The sequence below is a fragment of the Lissotriton helveticus genome, chromosome 1_1 (assembly GCF_964261635.1).
Source record: "Lissotriton helveticus chromosome 1_1, aLisHel1.1, whole genome shotgun sequence".
Taxonomy (NCBI): domain Eukaryota; kingdom Metazoa; phylum Chordata; class Amphibia; order Caudata; family Salamandridae; genus Lissotriton; species Lissotriton helveticus.
Genome location: NC_136057.1, coordinates 278988637 through 279002060, shown reverse-complemented (window position 1 = coordinate 279002060; position 13424 = coordinate 278988637). Strand labels below are relative to the sequence as shown.

Here is a 13424-nt window from a genome sequence, read left to right as displayed (position 1 = left end):
TAGGCCGATAATTGGTCAGTACCGCCAGATCAGCGCCGGCCTTTTTCAGCAGAGGTAGGAGCTTAGCTTGTTTCCACTCTGCAGGCAGACTGGCAGCTTTGAAGGAGAGGCCAACTAAGTGCGACACCTCCTCAACCACCACATCAGCAACAGCGGCCAACACTCTTGCTGGACAGGGGTCAGAGGGAGACCCCGATTTCAAAGACTTGATCACGGCAAGAGTGTCAGTGATAGAAGGTGGAACAAACTCCGTCAGCTTGGTTGAGAGAACCTTCCGAGGAAGAGAGAAGTCCTGCGGGTTAACAAACGGACTGGTAGCAGCAAAGTTTGACTGAATAGCCGCTATTTTGTCCACAAAAAACCCAGACCGGCTCTCACACCAATCTTTCGAAGCTGGAACTATCCGCTGCTCCGCGCAGGGGGCCAGAAAGCTATTCACAATTGAAAAAATCTCCCGACTGTTATTATTAGCTTTAGCAATTCGGTTGGCGTAATAGATACCTTTGGCCTTTTTAATACTGGCATAATAAATGTTCTGTTCCTTACGCAGTATTTCCTTGGCCAGAGGGCAGTACGATTGACGCCAATCCCGCTCGAGTCTTTTACAGGACTGTTTATGGAGACGTAACTCCTGGGAGAACCAGGGTTGTGAGGCGGTGGAGCGCAGTTTACCTCCCCTTCCTTTAGAAGAGGTCGAAACCCCCGCAACCATCCACTCATTGAAGGACGACACTGCTGTAGTGAGATCATTACCCAGCGCAGGCCGATTCTCAACTAGGGTGGCCACCAGAGTTTCGTTATTGATTTTATTAGCACACCATGATTTAATCCTCGCAAAGGGAGTCCCCTGGGATGACCAAGCAAACTAATTAGCTGATGGTCGGACCACGTCAAAGGTTCAGGAGCATCAGCCTGGAGGAGAAAATTGGAGCAGATCACATCCAGGGTGTGCCCTCCCGAGTGCGTGGGTAAAGAGACCCACTGAGACAGGTGCACAAAATCCAGAAAGTCTAGAAAGCTTTTGCTCTCCGGGAGACCCACCTCATCAAGATGAATGTTGAAGTCCCCAGAAGCAAAAAGCTCGGATATCTGAGGGCTCGGGGGGTACAAAGCTCAGTCAGAGCCGTAAGAAACGCACCCACAGGTCCTGGGGGCCGATAAACCAGGGAACCCCCAAGGGTAAAGTGCGGGGAGAGAACCACAGAAAAATTCATAACTTCGCCCCCCACCAGGGTTATCGGGGGGTCTACCTGAAGAGTTAATGAATCTCTGAGAATAATAGCGACACCCCCCCCTCTTCCCAGTGCTCTGTCCCTCCTATGTATTTTGTAGCCACGTGGGACCGCTAGCTCGACATCCGGGGCACTGGCCTCAGTGAGCCAGGTCTCCGTCACAAACAAAAAATCGAGCGGGCTGTCGACAAGCAGCTCAAAAATATCAGCAGCATGTTTACACATCGACCGCGCGTTGACTAGGGCGGCCGAGAAAACATGGGGGACTGGCTCCCGTGCAGAAGGGGTGGAGAGAGTATCCAAACAGCAAAAACCACAGATCGAACACGGGTTGAGCCATGGACAGTTCACTACAGCGCCTCCCGCATCCAAACATCCTGCAGGACGTAGAGACAACAACTGCTCCCTAGTGTACCTGACTGCAAGGTCTTGCACAGTCCAAGGCTGTTGAACAGCCCGCTCTGCGTCCGTCACGGCCGAGGCGCGGACGGGCGCAGACGGGCTGACCTTTGGCTTACCTTAGGCGCGCCCGCCACGCGCGGCCGCTGCGCGACAGGAAAGGCATGGTAATTTATGGCAGAGCGTCACTCCCCCGGCTAGACCGCTGCCACAGGTTTCAGCCGGGCAGAGGACTCCTGCTAAGATGGCCGCCCGCACTCCACACAAACGGCACACAGCCGCGATGGAACAGGGTCGGGTAGGCTCACACAATACACAGCAACTGTCAGGTAAGTTTAAAACATCCCCACAGCGTTTCTACAATTTATTTAGCTGCCCCCAGCAGAGAGACAAACAGACTCGAAAAGCGAGTCAGATGAGTGAGAAATAAAAAGCCCCAAAGTCGCAATCACAGTGGGTTTCAAAATGATTTTAAAAGTTATTTAAGATCTTAGCACATGTGAGCAAAACGAGAAGCGGTTTGATAATGAGCGCTGCCACCACTCACTCCCAAAGTTCACAGAGCTTGTCTGGGGGCAGATCTTTTAGTCTGCTTGCAGCAAAAATGTGGAACCTTTTCCAACTGGATCCCAGAATGCAGCCCTCAGAAATGCTGTTTCATAGGAATTTGAAAACCTGGTTCTTCAAGCAATCCACTGTCATTTATTGACTATGCCCGGCTTGTTGGATACTTCTGAGTGACGGTGAAGTAGAAAACCTAGCGCGGGGGCACTCCGTATTAGAGTAACTAGGCGCTTTACAAATTTCTATATAACACACACACAACACATTATGTCACTGTCTCAAATGTATATTTATCATATTAGTAAGGTGCCTTTTGCATCACGTTCCAAGATGGCCTGCACTTAGGAGTTTCTATATGTATTTTAAATAAATGCCTAAATGTTTGTTTCTGTATGTGTTTATGCATTTGTAAGAATCATCCAGCTGGAGCCAATAGCACCTCGATGTATTCACATCACTGTTATGTCTTTAAAAAGTAAAATGTTTGTTTCAAACTCAGAAACTAAAAAGTGGATTTGCATGGAGTTATGGGCTGCTGAGTAGCAGTCTTTCAACATTTTCTGCTTGCTGTTAGCAAACATCATCAAATGACAGGTTATAGCCGCACTATTTAAGGAACCCACAGGCAAATCCTGCTTCTGCCTCTTTTTTTCTTGTTCATATACTTTCTGCTTCTTGTGTTGTAGTACTCATCCAGATGTGTGTCTCTCCCCCAGGGTTTTTCATTGGTGGCCCGTCCAACATGATCAGCTCGGCAATATCTGCTGACCTTGGACACCAGGAGGCAATCAAAGGGAGCAGTGAGGCACTGGCCACTGTCACTGGCATTGTGGATGGCACTGGCAGCATTGGAGCTGCTGTGGGACAGGTGAGCCCAGTGGGATATACTGGCATTAGGCATAATATGCAAATGTTGGTAAACCTTTTTCCCATCTATGAAATATATTAATTTGTCTAGGAACTATGACATTTGTACAAACATTTGACAAAAGCAACACTGATAGAACATAGAATAATACGAGAAAGATGGCTAACCTAAATTTTGAAAAAAAACAACAGATATGATTTTGATTAATTGCACTAGCTATGTGGCAATTGCTGGTAAAGACGCATGTACATGTGCAACAAATAGAACCTAGTTGACATAAATAGCAAGGTGTGAAGTGTACACACATCACATTAGTATGAGTAGAGATTGCCACTCATTCATGTCCTTCGGATTGAATTTGTTGACATTTCAGTGCCATTTTTGAACACCTGAAGAGAGGGGCATAGGCCAAATGTTTGGTGGAGGGAGTTCCCATGGAAAGGTTGTGATGGATAGACGGCCCACAGTTTGGGCCCAAAACAGAATGCGTTGAAGTTCGCTCTTTAAACAAACCAGTCTTCTATTGGCAAACCTAATTTCTTCTTTAGGCTTTTGAACCAGAATGAAGATTTATTTCACTGACAGCCGACTAGTGATTCCCAGATATAACCAATGGTTATACCGTCATATGATTGAACACCTCCCACTATCACATTAAGAGTGATCTTTCAAAAAAAGGGCTGAATGATCATGAACATTTGACTTCTCTCACCCCCTCAATAGCTGAGCCATTGAGAAGGCATGCACCACCACAGCCTTTGCTGTTATAAATACATGGATCTGTTAGGTCTTCATTTCACAGCATAGCAGCTTAAACTAGAGCAGACAATATTACAGTAAAGCTTGTGTTGTTGAGAAACCCGTAAATATATTCTGATCGCCAATAGCATTTCAAGAATACAATGCATCATAGTTGCATGTTAAAAAAAAAAAAAGGTGTTGTCGTCTTTGCGCACGAACCTGTCGGCAGAGAAGTAGACACAAATTGAGACTGCCAAAGGATCCCGGAATATAGGGACAGGGTAGGATGTCGGGTCTCAGAGGTGCTAGGCACAACAGTGGCTCACACACCACAACTAGTGTCTTTAGTAATTTTGGAAGAGGCAGCAAACATTAGTCTGATACATGTCCCTCTTCTGTAATGTCGTTCCGTTGGTTGCTCGACAAGATATGTTACGGGTGTGCGGCTGTGCCGTTGTCCCGACATTACAGGAGTGGTAATCTAATATGGACTGGTGCACGAGGGTCAAAAAACTGGTGTATCAAGCTAGGGGATGTCGCAAAATTTTTTAGAAAGTGCGATGCTCTTTGAGAACTGTCGAAGACTCCTATTCGTGATGCTGGCTAGATGGCCCTGGGTGTGGTGCAGGGTTGGAGTACGGATATGGTGAGGGAACGGAAGAAAGTTGATCTTTACACTGCTAGGTCCTCCAAGGGCACATGCCTGCCGAAATGTGTGTATGTTCTGTGGCCAGAATGTGATGTGTTGATTGGACCGGGGTGCCTCAAACAGCTGTTTTGGTACTCCTTTAAAATATTTTTTTTAAATGTAAAAATGTCAATAAAAAAATATATTTTTAATAAAAAAAGATTTTGTCTTAAAGACATCTTCCAGTGAAAACTTGTGCCTTTAAAAATCAGTACATATTAATATGGCTAGATTAATAGAAACTGTAGTCTCTATCTAGCATCTTTTACCATCTGCCTTGTTGCTTGTATGTTTCCCTTAAAATTCTTGGTTTAATTCTTCTCTCTTTGATATTTCAGTATCTCGTGTCTTTGATTCAGAACAGCCTGGGCTGGATGTGGGTTTTCTATTTCTTCATTCTTATGGTAAGACTCATTGTATCTCTACATTTCAGAAGAAAATAACCAGTGGCTGGACGTTGAAAAGAGTGTAGTTTGTGGAAGGAAGGCGTGAGTGGGCTGCCTGTGGAAACAAGTTGATGGTGACCAATGGCAGGAGAAGGAAAGGAGAACCTATAAAAATAATCACTAGAGGAATTATTAGTGAATGAAAACCTTGTTAATCCTGTAATTATGTATTAGGTTAGAGATTTAAAGGTTGGACAGACCTTAAGAAACCTGATAGTGTACGCTTCAATATCAGCGCTATTATATAACGTGGGTGTTAAGAAAGAAATATAGATGGAAATTGCAGGGGATAGAGCAGTATAGGTGGTGCGTTATCCTCTAGCTTTCTGTCCTACCAACAGCTTTTGAACTTCATGCGTTTGTCAGGCAAGAGTTTAAAGTTTCTCTAGAAGAACACTGTTTCTATAACGCTGTACTGTTCAGTCCACTGGGCAAGGCTTCTGCATATCAGCCCTGCCCGGTGTACCCAACACATCCATCCATTTCCTGTTTTTTTTTTATGCCTGTCGGGCTGTATTTAAGACTTTGCTTCTCTTGCAAACTCCTTGCATCTCTTTGGTTTTTTTTCCAAACGATTTTTATTAGTGTAATCCATATTTGACATTGCAACGCTGCTTGAAAAAAAAAAGCATATAATCATAAGGCATGAAGTTTGATGGTACTCACTATAGAACCAAATCCACCAAGGATATTGTCCACTAGTTGCCGAATCCCAAAGTTGGGTGTTGTACCAGTTTCCATGCAGCAACAGCCTTCTGTTTCGTCAGTGCCAGTGTTACCTGGGTTTGATGATGACACGGAGTATCCACAAAATGCCTGATTTCGCACCTATTCCACATAAGGCAACCACAAGGAGCTTAAAAGAAAGGCTTTAAAAATTAAACTGGGACTCAAGACAGAAATAGACCTACTTTTACTGGCCTTTCTTCAATTTGCAAACATGAAAAAGAGGAGGTCAAAGAAAATTATTAAATCGGTGTGGGTACTAGACATTATTGCCCTGGATACCAGTCAAGTCAGATATTTTGTCTTTTGCAGTACTTAAGGTTATAACCCAACCTTCAGTGATGTCCTTCGAGTCCTTAAACATTTCTGACTCTAGGAGAAAAGGAATGTTGAAATTTACTCTTTGTAACCTGGCATGTGCATGAAAGAGATTAGATCAAACTCCTCAATTTTCCCTCAATGAGCTTGAGTCATCCCCACAGCAGTATCTGAGGCTTTCTTCTTCAAATCCAAACTCTGCACATTATACCTTCCAGTTGTTTTATCTTAATGTTGAGGTGCCCAGGTTTGTTGTATTAAATTGTATCATGATGCCCTTCTTTGGCAACTTTAAGAACAGGACTTCCAGCAGCTACTTAAGGCTCCTTTACTTCTTCTGTACCTTCTGGAGAACATGAGATTCCTGTAGGACCCTTTTACATTGCAGAGGTGGAAATGGGATAAAGGCAGACCCGTTTCTATACAAGACCTGGCTTTGTAGTGAATATTTAGTTCCCTTGCCTAGGTCTAATCCTGTTTTGACTCCTACAGAAAGTGAGTCTTTGAATCTTTAACAGAGTGTGCATCAAAGACCAATCTAGACTACCCATTCTGCCCTACACGACTAAAGAAAGCACAGTTTGTGCAAAGGTGGTCACAGGTAAAGACTCGCTTAATTAAGTAGTTGGCGAATCTTTGACTTCTACAAATAAAGTTGATGCGCTTTGACCTAAGGCTATGGAGTCCTTAGATCATCTTCCCACTTCTAAGCCTACCTCTTCAGCTGCTTTTTGCAACACTTTTTTACTAGTGAAAACTGCATCGGGCATGAAATAATTTTTAATTGATCAATCTATTCTAATGTTGAGCATTTTATTCTTAAAGCTTTAAACAGCGTCTGCTAGACGCACATAGTTGAACCCTTCAGTACTAGGGGCAATTAGCCTGTGCAACCCGTTGTTGTCACAGTAGCAGTAGGTGAAGGGAAAGGATCAGCTTAAGCTTCTCCTCCACTTCCTTAAGGTGGGAAGCTGAAAACTTATTTTTTTACTGGAATGCTGGTCTTCCCTTTCTCTCTGGCACATCAGTGCACCGCATACATGATGAGCTACAGCTTGCAAAACTGGGATATGATAGACAAATTTAAATCCTACATGCTTTTTGATGCAGCAGAGAATTAATTTTATTGGCTGTCGTAGAGAACATGAGCTGTCTTAAAGGAGCTGCAAGTTAGCAAAGACTTGATAGCCTCGACAGCTTGAGCCATGAACTGGTATGTGTTTATAGACCTCATGGGCGTTTACATACCTGCTCATTGCAAATTGATATTCAGGATAAAGTCCTGAACTATTTTCGGATTTTAAAACTTTTTTTTCTGAAGAAGTCCACCAAAACCATTTGAATATTTCACTGTCATGGTTTGGCAACATCTTATCTGTAGAAACATAAAATAAAAGTCCTTCCAGCATTCTTGGGTCTTTAAAAAAACACAACAGCGGAAAGGTTATTAGTCTGCTGTTGATAAAAACTGGGATTTTATACAAATCCAACTCCATTCCAGTAATCTGCAAATCAGGGCTGAGGAAAATCCGGTTAACTTTCTCTCTGATATGCAGCAAGCACCTCTGAACATCCTAGAACCTATATTACCAGTAAGACGTAATGTCTCCTCTCTGTAGACACTTGAGTGCCGACCAATATCTGAGAGAGCTGTGATTTAAACTGACTCTGAGCTCCTCTTTCCTGTCCTGCAATATTACAGAAACCTAATTCAGATCTTCTCAAGGAAATATAAAAATATCATGTTCGAGGCATATGTGCTGCAGATTGCACACTGTGCATAGATCGCCACCTAGTGTGGGTCCAGGTGTTTGCAGATTGTTGTTGTCCTGAAAAGTTCTTTGGAAGTCTCGAGATAGGTGACTCCTCCTTTGGACCACATTGCGCATGGGCATCGGCTCCATCCCCAGATTGTTTTTTTCTGCCATCGGGCTCTGATTCCTGCGCTCCGGTTTGGAACCGAATTTCCTTCGGAGCGCAATCGTCACCCAACTCAGTATTGTTTCGATCGCGCTCCACATCGACGCGATTCTTTACCACTTCGAAGTCTTCGATTCGGGTGGTCGTCTACGATGGCCTTCAGGCTTACCTAGGCCTTATTTTCTGGCTCATGGAAAGGATGCCATTCAAAAAGTGTCCTCAATGTGGGTCAAAGTTTCCCCACATCGACCTACATGAAGTGTGCAACCTTTGCCTCTCACCGGAGCACGAGGCCAAAGACTGTTCCGCTTGTGCCTCCTTCCGCTCCAAGAAGACGATCCGGGACCGACGAGCTTGAAGAACAATGGTTCGCTCGTCAGCTTCGATCCCCGACGACATCTTCGAAGAGGGCGTCAACGTGCCAGAACACCAGCACGCCGAGGAGAGTACCAGCTCCTCAGACGCCGAAGACTCTGACGTCAAGGAAGTCACTCCAGCTCAACGGGTCGTAAGTAAGATCGTCGACCCCAACCCTTCTGTAGTAGGGGATCTCTGTGTATAGTCATAATCTAGTGAATAGTCTCACCCATGTGCGGGTACCCCGGAGCAATCAAAAAATAATCTCTTAAGCTGTCTTCTTTGCAGTCCTGCATAGACACTTAAGAGAAAATCAAAGGCAAATAATGCAGCCTATAATTACAAGGCTACACTGGCCAGTAATTCAACTTAAAGGGAAAAATATAGCCAAATAAAATCAAATTATACACATATTGCCAAGTTTCACCCATAGAGAAACTTCCCTTCACCAAAATCCTTGAAATGATCGAGAGGAAGGGTTGGACAGACAAGCCCCCACAGGCTGCCATTATGTGTCTGGAAAAGGGATACCGTGCCTTTAAGGAACTCTCCAGAGACCCTTGGTATCCCAGGATGCACAGCCTAGTATCTATTACTTCTCAGCGGAGAGTTAGTGAACTACAGGTACTAACCATTCAAGAACCCTTCTTGCAAATGCATCACAATAAGGTAGTTCTGCGTACTAATCCAAAATTCTTGCCCAAAGTCAATTCTCCCTAATATGCGCGAGACAGATAAAATGCACTGAAAACTCTTCAGTGGTAGAAATGACAGTTTAGTGATGATCGTACTTTCTCTGCCACCCTTAGCAAGAGCTTCCAAAAAATGTTTGAAATAACTTGTGGCTGCGGCGGGGGTGAACCGGAAAAGGGAGAGGACATCACAGCGGAGTTGGGTCAGGGCTATTGACATTTAACCCCTTGGCCGCGGCGGTAATTCCGCCGCGGTGCTGGGGGGCAGAGGGGAGCCGCGCGGCGCCGACATGCTGGTGACGGAACCACTCCGTCACCAGCCACGGGTGGGCTGTGCTAATGACGGAGTGGTTCTGTCACGGCCCTGCCCGCCTAATAGAATGCACCGCGCAGGCGCGAAATCAACGCCGCGTAGGCGCGGCTGTGACGGAACCACTCTGTCATTAGCACAGCCCACCCGTGGCTGGTGACGGAGTGGTTCCGTCACCAGCATAGAAGGGGTTAAAGAGTAATTGGCTACTTGGTTCTTTCATAGCCTTTTTAGCTTCAGAAAGGTATACTAAATGCTGGGCGATTATTCAGGCGTCTTCCAGTTGGTTCCAATTTTGGATGCAAATTCTCATAATGGTTTTTTATAAATATTGGACCCAAACATTACCATAGCGTACTTTATATTTGAGACAGGCAATAAAGCATCCATTTGTTGCTTTTGGTGGCACATGGAGTGGTGTGGCTCACTGGTTAGAGGCGGCAGACCCGTAAGCAGAGAACGGCCCGGGACCAGGGTTCAATCCCCGACGCGGCAGGGTCGTGGACCAGGGTCAAACGGACTCGATAATTCTCGCCTCGGTGCCTACTCTAACCAGGGAACACCCTCGGCAACTCTGGGCATTAAGCTTGCCTCATCTCTACAATGGCCCCCCACAGACGCCGGGGATGCCTGGTTTCACCTTGGAGATACCCAGAAAGGGACCATCTCACAGGGAAAACCAGGACGGGTTCCCCAGCGGTCTTCAGCGCCAGGATACTCCTTGGAGTCACAGTGCGCTTTACAAGTACACCTACATTTACATTTACATTTACATGGTGTATATGTAATAGTCCTGTTTCTCCTACTACAGTCAATGTTAATGCTCAAAGGCATTGATTTTTTCACCACACGCACAGTGTGGTAATTTGAAAGTGTAGGACGTTTATCTATTTCCAAGCGGCCTCTGACAGCTCAGTGGCCCAATACTTTGTGATGCGCCTTAGATATAGACCCCATTTGAGTTTGAATCATTTAGCTGGTCTGGATCCATGTTCTCAATTTGTGTAACATAATTGCATATATGTGTACTGGCTGATGGTCAAAGCTAAAGGCATCTGGAAACCCCACTTAGATTACGATTGTGACCCTGAGCATTTAGTCAGGCAAAGAAGGAATTTGATTCGGCTAAGAGTGTCTGAAAACAGGGATAGTCTTAGAAATCTACACTTTCATCCCATAGTTGCAAGTTTAGCTTCTTCTACCCTGCAATAGAAGTGCTGTCTCTGCTACTTCTACCTGAAAACCTTCTTTCCATCTACATTGGGAGCTAATTATGGTCAATAAATATTCTTGGGATCATTGGATGGTCCGCTCCCACATGCTCTTCTAACACCTCTCCCCACATTGCTACAGTGAGTGGTTGAGATGCTCATTGCCCCCAGATATAAACCCTCATGCATCGCATTGTCAAACGCCATCAACCTTGACCGTATTCTCTTGACACCTAAAACACCTGAGAGGACAAGGTAGCTTTAGATTGACCATTTATGCCGGAGGCCAGTGCTTGGTGTGAAACTGGAAGAAGATCTTATGAGGGACCCTTATGGAAATGCAATCCTGGGCTTCCAGTGAGACAGTTGTCATTTTATGAAGAGACACTCCAAAAGGGTCTTGGACTTCTTATCAACCCCCCAATTTCACGATCTGTTAGACTTTCTATTTCAAGCAAAGTCCACACTGTCCTGGATTAGATCGGTTTTGACGACAAATGGAGCAAACTCTGTGTCCCTTCAACCTCGCACGTCCCTGTCACCCCTCCCGACTCACTACCTATACAGACGCTCTGCATGTCGTTTTAGGACTTGTGATGTTCTGTTATTGATGATATACTTAGTAATGAGGAGGATGTGGTTGGATGTGAACAGGGAAGGATGTAAGATTTTTTTATTTGAAAAACTGTCTGAAAGCATTTTTGTGGACTTGTCAGATGACCTTTGCATATTGTGTAATATTGCATATTGTGTCATATTGTCATCCATCGGTAATGTGTTACATTTCTAAATTAATTTTGCCTTGCGTGTTAGAGCTGATTCTGCCTCACCCCCTGAAACAAGACTAGTCTCTTGCCTTTTAGATGGCCTGGGACTTTTTTGTGGGTTTTTTAAAATTTCTTTTGGCTATGTTTGGGAAATAGCAGCAGCAGGCAAATCCTATGTAACAACTGTTCAATAGCTCAGAGTTTGCAGTGAAACTGAAGTTATAACGGCACAGATTTTGTAGATTACTGTGCATGTTTTGCAACTGGGAGTATGAAGAATAGGGAATTGCCATCTTTTATATATAGTATGTATAACTGCATCACTCTCATTACTGCTCCTCTGCTGAAGGTGAGGAGTATAGGAGTGGCAACAGCCCCAACCATAGCCGTCCACCAATAGCACTCTTTGAGGCAGTCCAGAGGGTCCTCTTTTGGCCACTAGGGTGCCATGTAATTACTGCGGCTGTGACTGCACCCCATGGTAATGTTCCTAAACTCTCCTCCTCTGTTCTCCCCACTGGACATGAGAGGATGTTAGCCACACAGAAGATGCCAGCGATAAAGCAGACCATGGTGAACTGCCTGCCACAGTCACCACCAGACTCAAAGATGGTCCAGGTCTAGTTGCAATATGTGATTTCCCACAGACACAGCATGAGGGTACCGGATAAAGCAGGCTGTGCAGGTTGATAGACTAGCCACGTCCTCTCAACTACGCAGATCTTCCCCCTAGCATCATAGCATCCTCCGTCAGAATCCTTCCCCAACTAACTAATTCTAATAATACATTTCTGTTACCCATAATCCTCTTCTGGACTTTGTCTTCTTTCCAGATACCAGTTTTTGGGCTACTCTGCTACTTGTTAAAAAAAACTTGGTCAGGAGAGAGAATTATAACCTAAAACCTAGAGTGACCGCATTCTTTTGTAGAATCACTTACTGCTCCAGCCTGTGATGCACACGGAATTCCAAACTAGTTGTGTAGAAGGAGGGAAGGGCCATCGAATTACCATAAATCTGTGCAGCTGCCTGTTACTAAAGTGTATTTACTCTTTCCACAGACCAGTCTCACAGTTGTGTTCATCTCTCCATTGATTGTACGTGAATTACGAACACTGGTGCAACTAAGACGCTCCCGAACACTCACAGAGTAACTGTCCTCCTGAGTAGGCTCAAGTAAGGCCAGTGACCCCGTGTTAAGAAACACTACAGACTAATGGTGAAGAAGGGACCCCACGCCAGACGATAACCAATCATCTTCTCAGGAGCCGTCTGATGTGTTTAGCTCGTCCACTTGGCCATCATAGCGCTTGAAGCCAAAGGCCAGCACACCTGGCCATGGTGCCTGTGCTGCAGTGTGAAGGCCTTGCCCAATTTATGTACTGTAATGAAGCTTCAGTTTCATCTGGAGTTGGTCCCCGCCGTGCACCTGCATGTGCATCATCATTCCTCTTGCTATTTCAGAGCATTCGATCAAAGGCCAATTTGACTTTTTTGCTGATTTGCTAATGAAGAAAATGATTTATTAATAATTTAAAAATGTCATTGAATGATCAAATTGTGCTTTGCACCATCAGGACAGACGTGCCTCCTTGTCAGCGTGTTAGCATTGTTACTAGTTCATTGGCAGCATGGCTATTAAGTTGCTATAATGGTACGGTAGATGCTGCCTTGTAAACGTAAGAGATGGAGAGTGGGCTTCTATGGTTAATTAAGTGGCACTTACTATTGATTACGAAGATTCAACCAGGTTTTGATTTTGATCGCAGGGAATACGACCGTTGATTTAAGACAATATATGTAAATCATCAAGCTTTAACAGGTGGTACAAATGCTGTGTAGTTTCTTTTGCCTAAGTGAATTTGAGAATGTCCACGAATCCATTTAGTATAAAGGGTGGGGGTGGGGTGTGGGTGTGTGTGTGTGTGTGTGTGTGTGTGTGTATATGTATATATGTATGTATGTGTGTATATATGTGTATATATATATATATATATATATATATATATATATATATATATATATATATAATATATATATATATTTTTTTTTTAAATACATAGATTGGCTCGGTCCTCATAGCTTGGGTTAACCTTGTCAGGACCAGACAAACACAATCATTGTTGTGAGGACCCATCCTCGTAGTTTGTTTAGGTACTTTCGACCTAGTGTATTAAAGTAAAAG

The 13424-nt window shown here is 44.4% G+C and overlaps 1 protein-coding gene across 1 annotated transcript in view; it reads left to right on the top strand.

The window, feature by feature from the left end:
* Positions 1 to 13071, top strand: part of SLC37A3 (solute carrier family 37 member 3) — a 197322-nt gene extending 184251 nt beyond the window's left edge. Inside the window, exons 13-15 of the mRNA XM_078668180.1 lie at positions 2912 to 3063; positions 4831 to 4896; positions 12301 to 13071. Of these exons, the coding sequence (XP_078524306.1) occupies positions 2912 to 3063; positions 4831 to 4896; positions 12301 to 12393 (311 nt within the window). The 3' untranslated portion in view covers positions 12394 to 13071. The remainder of the gene's footprint in view (positions 1 to 2911; positions 3064 to 4830; positions 4897 to 12300) is intronic.
* Positions 13072 to 13424: the final 353 nt, after the last annotated feature.